Source organism: Oryx dammah, unplaced genomic scaffold (genome assembly GCF_014754425.2).
Source record: "Oryx dammah isolate SB20612 unplaced genomic scaffold, SCBI_Odam_1.1 HiC_scaffold_1, whole genome shotgun sequence".
NCBI classification, from domain to species: domain Eukaryota; kingdom Metazoa; phylum Chordata; class Mammalia; order Artiodactyla; family Bovidae; genus Oryx; species Oryx dammah.
Window position 1 is genome coordinate 73,731,591 of NW_024070185.1, and position 18,492 is coordinate 73,750,082.

An 18,492-nucleotide genomic window follows, 5' to 3' on the forward strand; every position below is an offset into this window, starting at 1 on the left:
CTCAGTGACCCTCATACCTGGCACTCTTCCTATCACCTGTTCTCATGCTATTGCTATTTCTTCATCTTTTAAAATAAATGATACCTTTGAATGAATATGTATCACAGTTGTATAAGCACAATCACATAATGAACCCCCAAATTTACCCCAGCCCCAGAACTGGAAAATCATTACTAGCTTTCCCTACTCCCATGCTCCTCCCCATCTTGGCACTGTTTCTGTCTCCATGAAGGAAGTATGCCTTTTCTTTTTAGTGAAAAGTTGGTCCCTTCTCTCAAGGAGTTTACTATCTTTTTTAAAAAATCTTGGCTGTGCTGGGTCTTCGTTGCTGCGTGTAGGCTTCCTATAGTTGCGGCAAGCAGGACTACTCTTTAGTTGCCGTGTGCGGCCTTCTCTTTGCAATGGCTTCTCTTGTTGCGGAGCCTGAGCTTCAGGGCACTCGGGCTTCAGTGGTTGCACCTGCCTACGGGCTTAGTTGTCCCGCAGCATTTGGAATCTTCTTGGACCAGGGATTGAACCCATGTTCTTTGCATTGGCAGGTGGATTCTCAACCATTGGCCCACCAGGAAAGCCCCCTTCTTTTTTTTTTAAAGTAGTTTCATCACATGGGTGCATGCTCAGTTGTGTCTGACTCTTTGAGACCCCATGGACTGTAGCCCACCAGGCTCCTCTGTTCATGGGATTCTCCAGGCAAGAACACTGGAGTAGGTTGCCATTCCCTTCTCCAGTGGATCTTCCCAACCCAGGGATCAAACCTGGGAGTTTTATCACATATGTACACCCAAAGAATATATTGCTGTTTGCTTGTTTTTAATGGTATAATGTACGACATCACTCTTTATGCCTGCACACTTTCTCCGTGTCATTACAGGTAGCTCCTGTACCTCACTTTTCACTGATGTATTGTATTCTGCCTTATGTGACTGGACTGCAATGTAAGTATGTCCCCTGTTGATGGACATCTGGGGTGTTTCCAGTGTCCCTTGACCTTGTGCCCCTTGTCAGCCAAACCTCTTGAGAGACCCATTCCACCTCACCAGGACCCTGCTCGCTGGCCCTTCCTTCCCTCTTCCTCTGCCCCAGCTCTGTCCACACAACTGCAGTCTCCCCAGTCTCTACTTCAGCTCTTCTGAGCTCTAGACCACACGAAAGGCGTAATCATTTATTGAGCACTGACTCTGTGCCAAGCACCATCCTCAGCATTGTACATGTTTTGTTTCATCTGATATTCACATCAACACAAATGGTAGGTATTTTGATAGTATTAGACCAACTTTACAAATGAGAAAACCGAGGCCCAGCAAGGCAGAGTAACTTGTCCAGGACTACACACCTATTGCCCACGTCCCATAGGCAACTCAGAGTCGATGTGTCTCCAGTATAAATTATCATCTTCCTCTTCAAACCAGTGCCTTCCCATTCTCCATGTTCAGTGGGGACATCTCCAACACCCCAGGCCCAAGCCAGAAACTGGAAGGCAGCCCTGGGCCCTGGCCGCGGTCCTCACCCACTCCTCCCTCCAGTCTGAGCCTAGCCTGAGGCTTTTACCTCCTTGGTGTCAGGCGAATCCTTTCTCTTCTGTCCACCCTCCAGCGCTGACCTGAGCTGTCCCGCCGCCCCTTCTGGAACAGCCTTGCCCCACACTTCCTTACAGGCTCCAGTCTTCCCCTTTTCCAGCATCCTGCAAACTGCAGCTCAGGTGGGCTTTCTAAATCTCATCTTACCAGGTCCCGACCTCCAGAAGGAAAACCAGTGTCCTCTACCCACCCCCACCCCGCCCCGCCCTATCTCCTCAAACCATGAAGTTCGGCATCCAGCCCCAGAAAGGACCACCCCCTGTCTCTGCTCTGTCTCGTTCTCTAGGAAGCCATCTGTGGCCTCAGATCAAGACTGAGCTATGAGGCCCCTCTGAGCCCTGCATGCAGCCCCTTCTTCACCCCTCAGCTCTTTCCTGTGATCACCTGTTCCCACTAGGGGCTGTGCTCCTTGAAGACAGAGACCCAAACTTACCCGCAGAGCCTGTACACAGGAGGTGCTCAGTGGCTGTTGAAAGGCTAAAAGCAGAAGCAGGGACAAAAGCCATGGGTGTTGCTACCTTCTGAGTCCCAGAAGCAGGATGATCCTCCCAGCCTGGGATCAGTGGGCCCTGGCCGCCCTGCCTCTGCACATGTTCCCCGGAACCTCATGAGACCATTTCCTGCCCCCTGCCTTTTGACAGGATTTTCCTCTCTGCTTCTTCCTTTCCAATTCTGCAATTCCCCACGATGGGAGAGCTCTGCCCTCACGAAGAAGGCAGAGCCTGCCTCTTACCTCTCAGTCTACTTCAGGCATTTTCAGGGGTGGGGTGATTATGCTCCCATGGGGGAAAAAATTGGATCCTTGAAAGGGAGAGATTTTTTAAAATCTTACTTTTTTTGTATAAAGCAAAGATATATGTACAGTACACAAACAGATATACAGTATATCTGTGGTATTAAAAATATCATGCAAGTAAAGGGAAAGAATGCCTAAAAGGCTCCTGAGGAGGGGAGACTAAGGGAAAAAAAAATGTTGAGAAACTGATCCACACACTGGGGCCTTACCTTGCCTGGTCCAAGGACTGGCCAGGACTGAAGGAGAGTCCAGAGTCTTCTCCCAGGGCAGCTCAAGGTTGACCCCCCCAACTGCCAGCTGGAATCCCTCCCCCATGCCATCCCCTCCCTGCCCTGTGCCTGGCAGCCCACCCTTCTGTGTCCGGACTCCTCTAATCTAGTCCTGTCTTTACTGAGGCCACTGATCGGCCCTTCCACTCAGTCCCCTGGGGGCCACCCAGCTCCCAGGGCTGGCAGGAGTTGGAGGCCCCTCAGCTCCTGCCCAGCCTTGGACTATAGCATAACCTGGGAGCTTCTGAGAAGAACCCAGGAGGTAAGCCCCACCACAGGAGGCCCCCAAGAAGTGGGGTTGCCACTGTGGGACAAGGCTTTCTTTATTGGGGTGGATGCAGGGTCACAAATAGTCTTAGAGGGGCTCTAGGCAGATGGAGTCACTTAAGGGTGGTACAAGACTGAGGATCTATCTTCGGGGTACACAGAGACAGGGGTGAGGGAAGCGACCCCATGCTGGTGAGACACAGTCTTGGGCAACACAGATATTCTGTGGTCTTCAGTCGTCAAGGGATTCTCCAGGACATGGGGCTCCTGTTGGTTGTTGGACCCAATGAAGAACAGGTAGATGATGGCACCACAGTAGGCACCCAGGGGTGGTGCCACCACTGGCACCCACCACCAGTCCTTGGTTCTGCAGGCAAAAGGCAGAGCCCTGCTTAGGGGGCCAGCACCCAGCATGGCACCTGTGTCTACCTTAGGCCAAGATGAGGGAAGGGGTGGCAGGGGGTGGAGAGTAGAGGAGGAACCCCCATCCTAGCCCAGGAGTTGGCCCTGAACCTGGGACACTGATCAGCTTCAGCCTGATTCAGGGACAGCAGCGGGTCTGGGGCAGGGCTGACATTCAGTCTAGGAGCAGGGTCTGGAGGAAGGTCAGGACCCGTTCTGCCTCCCAGGCCACTGCGAGGGGTGGCAAGGCAGTGGAGGGGGTGGATCTCCAGGATGCTTCCGGGGCTGTTCCACCCTCCACATGCAGGGAACCCACAGGAAACTCCCAGGAGTGGGCTGGACCACGCAGTACCTGAAGACCTGTGAGCCCCAGCCAGCGAGGAAGGTGAAGAAGCGGGGAGGCAGGTCCCGGGATGGGTTGATGGCATATCCCGAGTTCATGCCCAGGGATATTCCGATGATGACAATAAGGATGCCGGTCACAATGGCCTGTGTCCCCAACAGCGTTGGGTTGTTCCCCTTGTCTGTGATGGCTAAGAGACATAGCTGAAGCATCCCAGTCACCACCACCTGGGGAGAGACACCGTGGCAGCACCTGGGGCCCCCGGCCAAGCCCCAGGGCTTCGGCAGCGGCCCCCACCCACCCCCCACCGTGGCAGAGCCATGACTCTATCGTCCCATCCAGGGTTCTTGTCCGCTCCACCACAGGGGCTGCCTGCTGGCCCCTTCTTGAGTGGGGGAGGGCCTGAGGAGGACCACCCGTGCCTGGACCACTGACCTCATCTAGGAATCCTCTCCACAGTGTCATGTGGTCAGGAAGGTAGGTGGCAAAAATGTTAGCAGTGGCTGTGGGGCCGGTCACCATCAGCTTTCCCCCCGAGAAGTCAATAATAGCGGCTGTGGGAATACAGACTGAGTGTGAACCTGCCCCTTGACTGAACCCCACCACTGTCCCAGAGATGAGGTGGTAGGATGGAGGGCAGGGAGTGCCTCCGAGACTCTTCTACCCCAGCATTTTCACAGGGGAGGACACGCTCAGATCTGCCCACATTTCAGGGGAGGAGGCCGAGTCCAGAGGTGGGCTGCCCGGGGCAGGACACTCACTGTAGAAGAGGCCGTAGATGGTGGCCGCTGCCACGAAGGAGCCCAGGAACTGACCCAGAACGTACACAGGAAACTTCTTCCAGGACATGCGGCCTAGTGCACAGCTGGTGAAGGTCACGGCCGCATTCATGTGGGCCCCTGCAGGGAGGGCCAAGGGTGTCGGCAAAGAAACACACGACAATCAGTAATACCAGGAGCAATGACAGCTGCGATGATAATAGCGAGCATCTGTAAAGGGACGGTCCTCACAGGGACGCTGCGGGGCAGAAACCGCCGTCTCCATCTCCCCATGAAGCAAAGCAATGGGTGGAGAGTTCAGTTGCTTGCCTGAGAGAACCCAGCTTGTAAAAATGGTGGGTCAAGGGGGCTCGTGAAGCGTCTGGGCAGAGGAAAGTGGCCCGTGAGGGCAAGGCACCCGCTGACTTGGAGAAGGGGCTGGCTGGAAGGGGGCCGGAGGAGCCCGTGGGGGACACCCGGCCAGGCTTGTCGGCTGGGGCCCGGCCTACTCACCAGAGATGTTCCCTGCCATGTGTATTCCTATGGTGACTCCGAAGCCAAAACCCAAATTGACAGCGAGGTAGCTCCCCAGTTTACCTCCTAGAACCATGTGGGCCACGGCACCGAGACCGAACACCTGTAGGAGAGGGCCTTGAGGGGACCGCCCGCCCAGACAGCCCAGCCTCAGAGGAGGGCTCGGAGCTCAGCTGGGGCTCCTTGCCTCCATGCGCTAGGTCTCCTTGACATTGCCCTTGGGGACCCCCTTCTGCCGTACCCTCCTCCTCCAGAGACACGCCTCCTCGTGACCTCGTCCTGTTGCCCCTGACAAGGCCTGTCACACTGACCAGTGGGAGCTGGGTGTATGCTAGAGAAGGAGTCGGGTGAGGAGAGAGAGTCAGGCTCCCATGGACCTAGCCAGGTACCTAGACTCCAAGTCCACCCGAAGGGCTTCCAGAAGGACAGGGCTGGTGTGGATTGGATCCCTCAGAGCTTCTCAATCGTCAGCATAGTCCAAAGGAAATTTCTTCAGGGACTCTGCAAACTTCCTTCTGGACTCTCCCAGGACCCACCGGCAACCCTCACCACGTCCACACGCATCAGCCCTGGAAGCCCACCCTCAGGCATCACCTCTGAACTTCTCACCCATCCCTAACCACCAGATCTCAGATGACTCTCCCCACTGAACCCCTTCACAGGGAGGTTAGAGACCTAAAAGGAGGCCCTTACTCATCCTCCCCCTAGCCACTAACACCCCCCTCCCACTGCGTCTGTGCTGCCTTCCCCTCCAGCTCTGGCTCCTGTGCCCTCCTCTGGCTCCTTCTGCAGAGGCCTTCCTCCCTCTTGCCTGTGTCTTCTGCCCTCCCTTCGACTGGCTCCTGCAGACTTGGGTCTCTTCTTTCCTTAAAGTAGAGCTTCCATCTGATCCCGGCCTCCCTGTCCAGCTGTGGACTCCTGGATGCCTCCTCCCATGTCAGTCAGGCTCTAGGAAGGACCTGCTCAGTTTCAGTTTAGTTGCTAAGTCATGTCCGACTCTTTTCAACCCCATAGACTGCAGCCACCAGGCTTCCCTGGCCTTCCCCATCTCCTGGAGTTGACTGATACTCATGTCCGTTGAGTTGGTGATGCCATCCCACAGTCTCAGGTCCTTTGCCCCTTCCCCTGTCCTCCCTCCCAGCCTGGCTTCTGCTTCCCCCATCACAGACACCAGTTCCCTTGTCCGAAAGCTCCAGCCTCTGGATTTCCCAGTGGTCCCTTCAGGCATCGTCTCACTTGACTGTGCTGACTTTCACTCTCCTCACCACTCTGCTTCCAGAAAGGACCTCCTCGCTGGCTTCCGTGACATGCCTCTCTCCTGGTTTCCCTCTTTGCTCTGTAGTCTTTCCCTCTGCACAGTTCCTTCCCACATTCTTCTTCATTCATCTGCCTCATAAATACAGATGATCCCTGTGTTCTATCCCTGGCCCTTTTCATAACCCACCTCAGTCACTCCTGGGTTTTCTTACCAGCTTCAGATACACCTGATGGACTAATTCCCAAAACCTGCACTTGAAAGCCAGATCTCTTTTTCCAAATACCTCCAAGAAGTCTCCAGAGTGTTCCACAGGCATCTCAAGCTCTAAAGCTCACCATCTCTCAGAAAATGTGATCTTCGTTCCATGTTCCCCCATCCCAGCCAAGTCAGAAACTTGTATGTTCTCCACCGCACACAGTCATCTCTGGTTACAGTCTCCCCAGATCTTACCCAGTCTCCTTGCAGCCAGAGTGACCTAACACAAAAATCTGACCATGTCTGTCTGCCTTTGGTCCAAACATTCCTGGCTCCCTTCCATTTCTAGGATAAACTCCAAACTCGGTAAGTCACCATTTAAGATCCTTGATTTTCATGCCTTCTGCCTCTCAGTTTCATGTCGGGTCTAGTATTCTCTATGTTGAACACTAGTGTTACCAATAATAGCATTATATATGTTCTCAGTCACTCAGTGATGTCCGATTCTTTGTGACCCCATGGACCATAGCCTGCCAGGCTCCTCTGTCCATGGAATTTTTCAGGCAAAAATACTGGAGCAAGTTGCCATTTCCTACTCCAGGGGATCTTCCCTATCTGGGGATTGAATCTGCATCTCTTGCGCCTCTTGCATTGGCAGGCAGCTTCTTTACCACTGTGCCACCTGGGAAGTCAAATAAATTACTACTGTAAAAATAATAACCATTTGGGCTTCCTCGGCTGTCGGTTAAGACTCTGCTCTTCCATGGCAGGGGGCATGGGTTCCATCCTTGGTCAGAGAACTAAGGTCCCACATATCATGTGGTGGGCCAAAAATAAACAAAGGAAAAAAGAATAATAACCATTTATTGAGGCCTTACTATGTGCCAGGCACTGGTAAGCAAGTTCTACCTCTCACCTCCTTTAACCCTTAAACCTGTTTACACATTAGGTATTATTATTCTCCCCATTTGACGGATGGGCAACCAGAGGTTTAGAGAAGTTGAGTGGCTTGTCTCAAGTACACATCTTGGGGCTTCCCTGGTGGTCTAGTGGTTAGGAATCCACCTGCCAATGCAGGGGACAGGGGTTCGATCCCTGGGTTGGGAATATCCCACATGCTGCAGGGCAACTAAGCCTGTGTGCTACAACTACTGAGCCCACACGCAGCAACTACCAAAGCCCACGTGCCCTAGAGTCTGCTCCCCTGAGAACACCTTGCTTGCCTCAACTAGAGAAAGAAATGAGGACTCAGTGTGCCAAAAATAATAAATAAATAAATAAATCTTCTAGAAATGAAATAAAACCTGAAAACAACAAACACATCTTGCACATGGGAAGCCAGTTTTCGAATCTAGGCAGTTGCCTATGCCAGTCTCGGAGAAAACGACTGGATTGCTCCCTTCATGCCTGGCTTTCTCGTGCCTCGGTGTTTTGCGTATGTCACTCCCTTCCTCTGGAATACCTGATCCTAGATCCTGAAAAATTGATACTCTACTTTAAGGCCACATTCAGATGGCACCTCCTCTGAATACTCTATGTTTTGGATGTGTTGTCTTTGAGAGACCTCTAGATGTCCAGACTGCTGGAAATCAGAGTCTAGATCTACCATCCTATATGATGGCCATGAGCCACACATGGCTATTATGTACTTGAAACTGAGATCTGTTAAGTGTAAAGTACACAGCAGATTTCAAAGGCTTAGGAGGAAAAAGAAAATGTAAATCTTAAATAATTGTATATTGATTACATGTTGAACTGGTAACATTATGGACATGTGGGTTAAATACAGTAACTATTAAAACTAACTTCACCTGTCACTTTTTACCTTTTTAATGTGGCTACTGGAAAATTTTTACATTACATATGAGGCTCATATTGTATTTCCCTTGAAGAGTTCTGGAGTTTTTGAAAAAAGAAATACCTGAAGAATTGTGGACATGAGTTGAAGCCATCAGGGAGGATATGAAGATCCCTGGGAGAGGATAAACCTAGGGCTGAATGTCAGGTCAGCTCTCAGGGGTGGGTGTTAGAAACCCCAGCAGGAGCTGCCGTTGAAATGGAAGAACAAGATTTCCCTGGTGGCAGTGGATAGGAATCCGCCTGCCAATGCAGGGGACAGGGGTTCAATTCCTGGTCCAGGAAGATTCCACATGCCTTGGAGCAACTAAGCCCATGCCCCACAACTACTGAGCCCGTTTGCTGCAATTACTGAAGTCCAAGCGCCTAGAGCCCATGTTCTGCAACAAGAGAAGTCTCCGCAATGAGAAGCCTATTCACCACAACTAGAGAAAGCCCACATACAGCAGCAAAGACCCAGCACAATAAAAAATTAATAAATTTTAAAAAATAAAGAAATGGAAGAACAAAGACAATGTGCCCTGTACCCCAGAAAGAAGCAGTTTCCCAAGGAGGGTGTGGCCCACATGGTCACGTGCTGCCTCTGGGTCAAGCGTGAGAAGGCCTGGAAAGCATCCCATTGGATGGGACAACCCAGGGTTCTTGAGTAGGTGGGGAACACTGTCTCATCAGGGCATGGGGTCAGAAGTCAGGTGCAGAGAGCGGGAGGGGAGGAGGTGGTAAGGAACAGCTGAAGAGACCAGTGGAGACATCTCTTTGAGAGCTTGCCTGAGAAGGGAGGGAGACCAAGTGTGGTAAATGAAGGGGCTCCCAGAGAGAAGGGGGGAGTGTTCTGTGTTCTGCTGTTTTAGGAAGGGAGTCTTGAGTGTGCTAAGGTCAAGAGAGGGAGGAGCTGGAGATACAGAAGAGAGGAAAGAAGCAAAGTGCCTGAGGAGCCTGGGAGGTGGAGGATGAAAAGGAGTGGAGGCTCCTGCCTGGGGGAGGGGGCGTTTGTGGACCCACAGGGAGGGGAGGTCTGATGGGTGAGGAGCCAGACACACCTGGCAGTTCTCTGTCAGGCTGGAGCCCAAGCCATTTGCTGATGACAAATGGCCGGTGAGTGCATTAGATCCGGGACAGTCTGAGAACCAGTGCACTAGCCTAGATAGGGGAAGGGAGAGGCCGCTGAGCAGGGCCTGCTGGGTCCCGCAGGAGCCCCAGGACAGGTGCAGGGGAGCCCAGACACAGGCCGGCTTCGGGCCAAGGGTGGGGTGAGGGTAGAGGACAGGGGCAGAGGGGGCATGGAGGTGGGGAGTGAGGCCAGGCCAGGCTGACAGATTCGGGGTAAAGAGATCCAGGCACTGGAGCAGCCATGGAGGGTTTGAAGAGCAAGGTCCCCATTTACAAGTAGGAGCTTAAAACCATTTACTAAAAACAATGAATGAGTGAATAAACCCCCTATGCTCCCCTGTATGTCAAGGTTGCCAGCTGGCAGCCCCTGGACCTCATCTGTTCAGCAAACGTTTTGTTTGATTAATTTGGTTTTGATGCACAGAAGTTTCAGCTTCTCTTGCAAAATCAGAATCTCTGTCAACAGCAGCCTGCATTCCAGGTGATGTGGTGATAGTCAGCCAGAGTGGTGGCAGCCACGTCCCCACACAGGTCAGCACTCTGCCGTTAGCCACAGTCCCCACCTCCCTCAATGATTCTCTCAGGCTCCAACAACGTGAGTTTTGCAGACCCTGCCTTATTGCTCACAACCCCAGCTGGGTTTCCAGGGCACTGATAGCCCAGCTCCTCCCCTCTCTGGCCAGTGAATGTGGCCCAGCCTGTCCAGGTGTCTCCAATAGCCACAGGCCCAGCCTGGAGGACAGCAACCCCAGAGGCTAGAGTGAAACGGAGTAGAACAGTCTGCTTCCTTCATGTTGCTGCAATAAATGGGGCCCAAGGTCACTCTAGCTTTTCTGGCGAAACCTTCACGCTGATGACTCATTGAGCTTCCTATCACCTGAGAAAGCCCCTACTTGGCACAGGCCTGACACCTAAAAATAACAACAACACAATGTCCCCTGTGAGCTTAAATCTCACAAAGTTCTTTTACACATTACTTCCCTTCAATCCTCACGGCAACTGAGTGGCAAATGTTTGTGTTCCCAGGGAAAACAAAGACCTGGAGAGGGGTCTTGAACTTTCCAAAGCCTGGACCTGAGGGCCTTCCCTCGGCTGGGAAAGAGTTAGAAATCCAGCTAAGGTAAGAGACAGAGCATGGAGATCAAAGGTCAAGACCAGGATATTAGGCTAGACTGGATTTAATCTTAACTTAAAATGTGACCTTGGACAAGTGACTTTGTCTCACAAAGCCTCGGTTTCCCCATCTGTGAAATGGGGATAATAATAGCATCTCCCTTATAGGGCTGTTACGAGGATTTGGGAAGAAGCTGCACAGGAGGGCTTAGCATTATAGTGCCTGATATGCAGTAGGTGCTCAATAACAACCTCAATAAAAGGAGGAGAACTGCCAACATGGGCAGTGGGCAGGCAGGAATGCATGTGGGTGGTGCCTGCTTTCCCTAGGAGCTCTCCCAGGAGGCACCCTCCCACCCCCACAGTGCCAAGGTCTAACAACCCTCATGGGGCTGGAATGTCTTGTCAGCAATTAATTACCTTGCCCTGGATTAAGGCAAGAGAGGGTCCAGACGCTGTCTTTGCGGCTCAGGAGGGCAGGTAACGGAGGAGAGGGAAACGGCGAGAGGCAGGGAGGGGAAGGCAGCTGAGAGAGTTTGTCAGCTTGAGAATCAACCAACACATATGAGCCACGTGTGTGCTGGGTGTCCCGCTCCAAATCTTCTTCACACAAGTCAGCCAGCTCAATATTAGCGTCGCACTCACCAGTGAGAAAGCTCAAGTTCTGAACAGTTAAGATATTTATGTAAGATCATACAGCTAGAAGACAGCAGAGCCAGCATTCAGACCCAGCTCCAAAGCTCATGGAGGCCCAGTTTCACACTGTTAATAATGTCTGGGGCCAGATTTGACATCAAGCCAGTTAATCCTAAAGGAAATCAACCCTGAATATTCATGGGAAGGACTGACGCTGAAGCTGAAGCTCAGTATTTTGGCCACCTGATGCGAAGAGCTGACTCACTGGAAACGACCCTGATGCTGGGAATGAGTGTGTGGAAGACAGAAGGAGAAGAGGGCGACAGAGGATGAGATGGTTGGATGGCATCACCGATGCGATGGACATGAGTTCGAGCAAACTCCGGGAGATGGTGAAGGCCAGGGAAGCCTGGTGTGCTGCAGCCCATGGGTCGCAAAGAGTCAGACACAACTGAGCGACCAAAAACAACAATAATGTCTGAGAAGACAGGCTCTGAGCACAGGGAGACCTGCCCAAGGCCAGCTGATGACTCAGTGGCAGAATGATCAGGATACGAACCCAGGTGTCCAGAGTCCCCGGGGCAATGTGGGTCCCACTATCTCTCCTACACTGTGACTCAGTGCACAGACACTCACACGCACACACACGCTCATCCTCTCCCCTCCCCCCACCACCTCTGTTGTGCCCCCGAAGCCATTGTTCCCCTTCCCAGAGGCTAACCCTTCTTGTCACAGACCCAGGCCTTCATAAGGTACAAACAAGAGTGGCCACAGCTCAAGGCAGAGGCTGGATGGGTGAGTGACTGGGCTGAGGCAGGACAGGGAGTCCCCAAGAAACCCCACATCCCACTTGCATCTGGATTCTCCCCTGTTATCACCTTAAAGAGCCCTCCCCAGCTCCCCCAGGACCTCCCAGGTTGCCATACCCTACTACTCTGGGCCATCCACAGCCCCCCACCCTGCTGACTGCTCCCCTTTCTTCCGTAACCTGGTCTCCCCCCACCTTCTACTCCCACCCCTCTGGTCACCCAGGCCCTTCTGTGTGCTCTCTTCATTCTTCAGGCTCTGTCCTCAACTCAGTTCGTTTTTCTTTCTATACGTTCTCATTGTACAAATTTTATAACCACTATTCATGTTCTGATGAAGTCTAACTATTTATGTCAGCCCAGACCACATTGCAGAGTTCCAGGCCTCTATACCCAGCCATCCCCCCCCCCGAGGTTGCCCCCCCCCCCAGCAGCTCACCTGATCGCAGGAAAGCTGACCTCACGCTGAAATGGCCCCCTCAGCATCTACCCCACATCTGTTGCTCGCAGTTTCCTTTGTTCCGTCTCCTCTAACTCCCCTGGATGTGTGCTTTCTTCTCCATCCCTGGACTAGACTGACCCTGGACTGATCCCTGGACCTCCACACTCTCTCTCTGTCCTAGGCCATCCCAACAGCTTCTTCTTGGGCTCCCCTCCCTGCAACATTGCCCACTCTGCTTAGGCTCCACAGGGAGCCCAGAATTTCTTCCTAAAACCCACCACTGGCCATATCACTCCCCTCCTGGAAAACCTTCAGTGTCTCCCCATCACCCTCAGGATTAATTCTCAAAGCCTCCACATCCTCTCCAATCTCTTTACTCTTTGTTTCCCTTCTCCTCACTCCCAGTCATGCCCACAATGCACCCAGCCACCTGTAACTCAGGATTTCACTTTGCCCCACATATTGTGAGCCCTTTCTCTCCCAAAAAGACTTGGTGAGAAAGACAAGTCCTTGTTTTCCTATGCTTCTCCCTCAGAGGCTGGGGAAGGGACAGTGTGATCCAGGGCCCAGAGGTGGGGAGCAGGTCATGGGTTGCCCTTACGGAGCCCCACCTTTCTGAGGCCCCACTTTCCTGAGACCCCTTCCTCAGAGTCTGCTCACCCTGTACCCACTGCCCACTCACCATCATGACATACGTGCTGATGAACTCCGCCAGGAACTCTCGAACATTCTCATTCTGCCATATGACTTTCATCTTTGTTGCTGTAGGTGTCGAGACCACCTTGGACATGCGGGTGGACCTGAAACAGCAGCCGGAGAAGCCCATGGGCAGAAATGAGATCAGGTGCACTTATTGTCACAGCTGAGTTAATGGGTAACCCAGTGGCCTCTCCACACATGACTGCTCTTGCCCAGGGCAGCTGGTACCTCGGGGGTCAGAGGCATGAGAGCCCAGGGACGTGGAGAGGGACTAGGGTTGGACATCCAGGTCACATCCCTTCTTCCTCCTGCCAGAGACTAGACCACTGGGAAAGTGCACCCATGAGGTCAGGGTGCAGAGGGGGCAGTTGGGGAGCCTGTAAGTGCCGTCTATGGTGCCAAAGAGCCTTGGGGGAGAAGCAGGTGGGAGAGAGCAGGCGGGAGAGTAGAGCTCAGCTGTCTGCCTGCCTGCCTGCCTGCCTGTTTGCTGGGGCCAGAGCTCTGGGGACACAGGCAAGGCATCAGGCAAGATCTGGCAACTGCAAGGCTCTGCAAACAGCACAGGGTGTGGCAGAGTTGGCTCCCGGGCTCTGTGAACAGCACTGAGTCCCGAAGCACACACCAGGTTCTGTTTCTGCAGCAAGGTCAGCATGAACAGATGCTTGTGAGTGAATGAGTGAGTGAATGAATGAACCAATGAAAGGGAAGGAGGGAGGAAAAGATGGACTGTGTCTTACTCCCCAGTGTATTCTCAGTGTCCAGCATAGTGCCGGGCACGTAGTACATGTGCAGAGTACACTCAAATGAAAAAACTGAGACTTCGTCTGTTCAGTTCAGTTCAGTTCAGTTCAGTTCAGTTGCTCAGTCATGTCTGACTCTTTGTGACCCCATGAACCGCAGCAGGCCTGTTACTCTCCCCTAGATCCCCAGCACTCCCACAGTGCCTGACGCACGGTAGAAAGTTGATAAATATTTGTTTGGTAAATGGATGATTGGATGGACAAATGAAAGAGTGAGTTAGAGGCTCTATCTTCTGTTGGGGCTGGGGGGACAAGACTTGAGTTTGGGGAAGGAGACAGCCCGGAGGCTCTGGAGGAGGAGGAAGAGATACCTGTTTGCAGCCTTAGTGCTTATTCAGACTGGTGACCCTCCCCTCTCCCATGCTGCCCGTCCCTCGACTTCCTCACCCTGCTGGGGACTGCCACAGCACCCCCACCCCGCCACAGCTTCCTGACTTTCCCCAGCCTCACAGCAGCAAAGAGTGAGCCCTGAGAGTGAGAAATGTAAGCCGGGCATGGACAAAGCACAATCTACGTTTCTGGCTGAGAACCCAAGTTCATTTCTCACCCACCCTAGTCCTTGTTCTGTTCTTACTTCAGGGAAACAAACCCAGGACTGAGCATATGGAGGGGGATGCAGCGCTGCCTGGACAGTCAGTCCACTAGCGTCCACCCAACTGCCGCTGCCATGCGGCATCCCATAGGTGTTCCCGTGCCCCTGTGACTGGCCTCCTTGGTGCTGAGGAAGAGCCTGAGGCAGCAGAAATTCAAGAACAGTGCTGGGGGCTTCCCTGGTGGCTCAGTGGTCAAGAATCCACCTGCCAATGCCGGTTCGATCCCTGGTCCGGAAGATCCCACATGCTGCTGAGCAGCTAAGCCCATGTGTCACAGCTACTGAACCTGTGCTCTAGAGCCCAGGAGCCGCAGTTACCAAAGGCTTTGTATCATAGAGCCCGTGCTCTGCAGCAAGAGAAGCCACCACCATGAGAAGCCCACAGACCGCAACTAGAGAGTAGCCCCCTGCTTGCTGCAACTAGAGAAGAGCCTGTGCACCACGAAGACCCAGCACAACCAAAAGTGAATACGTAAACAAATATTATTTTTAAAAAATAGAATAACAGTCCCAGAAGGTTACACAGGAGGCAGAGGAGAGGCAGACAAAGCAGGAAGTCAATGACACCAAGGGAGCCCTGGGACCCTGGCCTCTTCCTCCTCACCACACAGCAAGCACCAACAAACCAACGAACCAAAGATGCAGTGAATGCCTAGAGTGCCAACTGTGTTCAACGCACACGTGCTCAGTCGCTCACTCTTGTCCAACTCTGCAACCCCATGGACTGTTACCCGTCAGGCTCCTCTATCCATGGGATTTCCCAGGCAGGAACATGGGATTGGGCTGCCATTTCCTTCTCCAATGTGTTTGGGGACTGTAGTAAAGAACATTGGCATGATCCCTGCTCTTAGAAAGATGAACAATTTACTAAGCAATTACTGACAGCGTAAGAAGTGTTGCAACGCAAGGAGGACGGAGGAGCCTGGTGGGCTACAGTCCATGTGGTCACAAAGAGCTGGACATGACTTAGCAGCTGAACAACAAGGAGTGCTGCCACAAGTGAATGCTGGACGCTATGGGGTTGCAGGGAGGAAGCAAATGACCCAGCAGAGGGAGTAGGAGGCTCTCCCAGAGGAAGGGAGATCTAGGTCGAGAATAGATGGCTGGTCAGATGAAGGAGCATCAGGGAGGTGGGGGAAAGTCCTGGGCGTTGGAATGGTTTGGACAAAGGCTTGCAATGATGACAATGTATGAAGTGTAGAGGAATTCTGCAAGGACGGGCTGCAGAGAGAGGAGACAAAGCAGCGTGAGAGGGGCAGAGAGGGCAGAGGGAGTCTGATCCCAGAGGGTCTTGGGGTGGAGGAGTTAGGCAGGAGCACTGCCTCCTGCTTGGAGGCAGAAATCAGGGAGCGGGAGTGGAGGACATGTGAGCAATCACACGTTCAGCCCAGACAGGCTGAACGATAATGGCAGCCAGAGCCAAGAAGGTGCATGGAGGTGGCCAGGGGAAGGCAGGCCTACGAACAGACGTGTGTCTCATTAGAGAGGAGGATGGAGAGGGGAGAGCCCTGGATGCCCCGGCTCTGGATGGAGCAGCACAGTGGTGTATGAGGCGCATGAGAGAAGCGGCAGGCTTAGGCAGAGGATGAGGAGTCACCTCTGGGTGTGCTGAATTTGAGGAGCCCACTAGCCAGCTAAGTGGAGGTGACCAGGAAGGAGCCTGCTGGTAACGTGGTCTGGTTTAGAGATACCCATTTGGAGGTCACCCAATCAGAGATGGTCATTTCATCCAGGGGCAAAAATGAGAGAGCTCACAGAAGGGGAGTCGAAGAAAACTTAGCCTACAAACCAAGAAACCAACCATCAACCAGGAAACTACCTAAATCCATGCATGCTCAGTTGCTTCAGTCATGTCCAACTCTTGGGACCCTATGGACTGTAGCCCACCAGACTCCTCTGTCTATGGGATTCTCCAAGCAAGAATACTGGAGTGGGTTGCCATGCCCTCCTCCAGAGGATCTTCCCAACCCAGGGATTGAACCCATATCTCTTATGTCTCCTGCATTGGCAGGCGGGTTCTTTATCACTCTAGGAAGCCCCAGTTACCTAGTTCCTTGCTAATTAAGGAACTAAATATCTGACCACTTAGCAATCAACCCTTCAACTAATCAACCTAGCAACTTAACCAACTAACTGGTTCTCCTATTAGTCAACTCATTTAATTATCTAAGCAGCCAACCAGCTGCATACTACTCAACCAACCTCAAGCCGACCATTCAAGCTGCTAACTCGTATTCATCCATTTAACAAACATTTGGTGAGCATCTACTTAGGAGTCAGGCACAAGGGTTACAAGTAAACCCTGCCCTCGGATGGGTTCTTCCATAAGGAGATGGGTAACTCCCTCAGAGCAAGCAGCCCCTAGGGGTGGGAGGAGGGCAGGTCAGCAGAGCCTTTGGGAGAATGGGCAGGTGGTGGCTGTGAGGGAGTGGGGAGGTGGAAGTGAGCATCTCTTATACTTTTTAGGAGATTGGTGGTTAGATGTGAGGCATGGGGGACAGATGTGTAAGGACAAGGCTGTGACTTCTGGCTGGAGCGCTGGGGGAGACGGGGATCCTTGACTGACCTGAGACCACAGGAAGCAGGAGGGTTGGTGAGAAGAAGTCTGTCCTCAACTGGGGCTAAGCTAGAGGGTCTGGGCCACTAGAGGGTTTTTGCAAACAGGGTCCAAAGCCCTGGGAGAGTCTCGAGTGGGCACAGTGACGTCGACAGCACAGAGGTGACCCATGCGTTCAGTCTATCCTGGAGCACACAAGCAGACCAACACCCATGCTCATGTGGAGCTGGCAGGCAGCAAGGAAAGGAAGCAAGTAGTACGTACATTTGTGTGGTATTGATATGTTCTACCTACAGTCCTACCTACCTGCCGGGAGCTAGAGCAGGGAAAAGGGAGAGGGAAGGACTTGGAACAGGGCAGCCAGGTCCCCTCACTGAGAAAGAAGTATTTAAGCCAAGACAGGAAGGAGATGAGGGAGCAAGCCACGCGGGAAACTGCGGGAAGAATGTTTCAGGCAGAGGGGACGGTCACTGAAGGACTCTGGGCATGTTTGAAGGGAAGGAAAGGAGGGGAGAGTGGGTGGGTGGGATGGGAGAAGGTCAGAGAGGAAACAAGCACTGAATAGGCAGGGCCTTAGCCATTGTAAGGACTTTGGGTTTCATTTCACCTCGAAGAGACCTGAGCCTGAGCAGGTGGGAAGTAGTGAGTTCAGTTCAATTGAGCACAAACTGTGTAGGGACAGCTGGAACCCCCTGCCCAGCCCCCTGACCCTCATCTGGGTCTTTCTGAGCCTCCCCTCACCCCAGGGCCCAGCCCATGCTTGGCTATGGGTGCAGGTGGGAGAGGCTCTTCTTCCGGGCCCCATGGCTGGAGTAGGGTGGGAAGGAGGGAGTCTTGGTCCATCAGCTGCCATGAGGGAGGAGCTAGGATGGGTCAGGGAGGGCCCTGGGGTGTGTTGGGTGCCGGACAGGAGGGCTGAGGTAGGGGAACATGTGGGATGCTTACCGCCTCTTTTTGTCTGAGTGAGTCATATTGTCTTTGAGATTTTTAGATGCTGTAAAGCCAAAGAGAGGTCACTGGGGCTGGGAGCCACAGAACTTGGCCCCTCATCCCCATCAGACCTCAGTCCCCCAGGGGAGAAGCCACAGGGACAGCCCCTGCCAGTGCCAACACCTCAACCCAGCCAAGCTGGCAAGAAGGGAGAATGAGGGGTGTGTATGCTTCAACCAATAGGGAGAGGCACTGGAGCCCCACCCCAACCCCTGCTGGCTTCAGGACCCTTGGCCCCCCAGGCCAGGGCCCTGCCAAGGTCCTCCTGACCTTCCCAAGCCTGCAGCTCTGGACAATGGAGATGCCCCCAGGCTCCCTGCAGCATTTCCACCCTTGCACAGGCAGGTATTACTGCCTTCAGTCCAACCTCAAACCCTCCTGTTGCTGACTTAAACGCTGGCTTTCCAGGGCCTCATCTGTCCCCTCCTTGCACACACAGACACACACATAGGCACACACGCGCACACACATACACCCCACATAGGCACACA

At 53.1% G+C, this 18,492-nt stretch overlaps 1 protein-coding gene across 8 annotated transcripts in view; it reads right to left on the reverse strand.

The window, feature by feature from the left end:
- Window positions 1-1,148: 1,148 nt before the first annotated feature.
- Window positions 1,149-18,492, reverse strand: part of LOC120866250 (aquaporin-7-like) — an 18,261-nt gene continuing 917 nt past the window's right edge. For 2 of the 8 annotated variants that reach the window (XM_040243841.1, XM_040243849.1), the window contains exons 2-7: window positions 17,957-18,005; window positions 13,046-13,163; window positions 4,926-5,049; window positions 4,416-4,553; window positions 3,664-4,208; window positions 1,149-3,276 (exon numbers count right to left, since the gene is read on the reverse strand). In XM_040243841.1, the coding sequence (XP_040099775.1) occupies window positions 3,142-3,276; window positions 3,664-4,208; window positions 4,416-4,553; window positions 4,926-5,049; window positions 13,046-13,163; window positions 17,957-17,982 (1,086 nt within the window). In that variant the 5' untranslated portion in view covers window positions 17,983-18,005 and the 3' untranslated portion in view covers window positions 1,149-3,141. The other 6 variants (XM_040243855.1, XM_040243863.1, XM_040243882.1 and 3 more) reach the window with 5 other exon arrangements.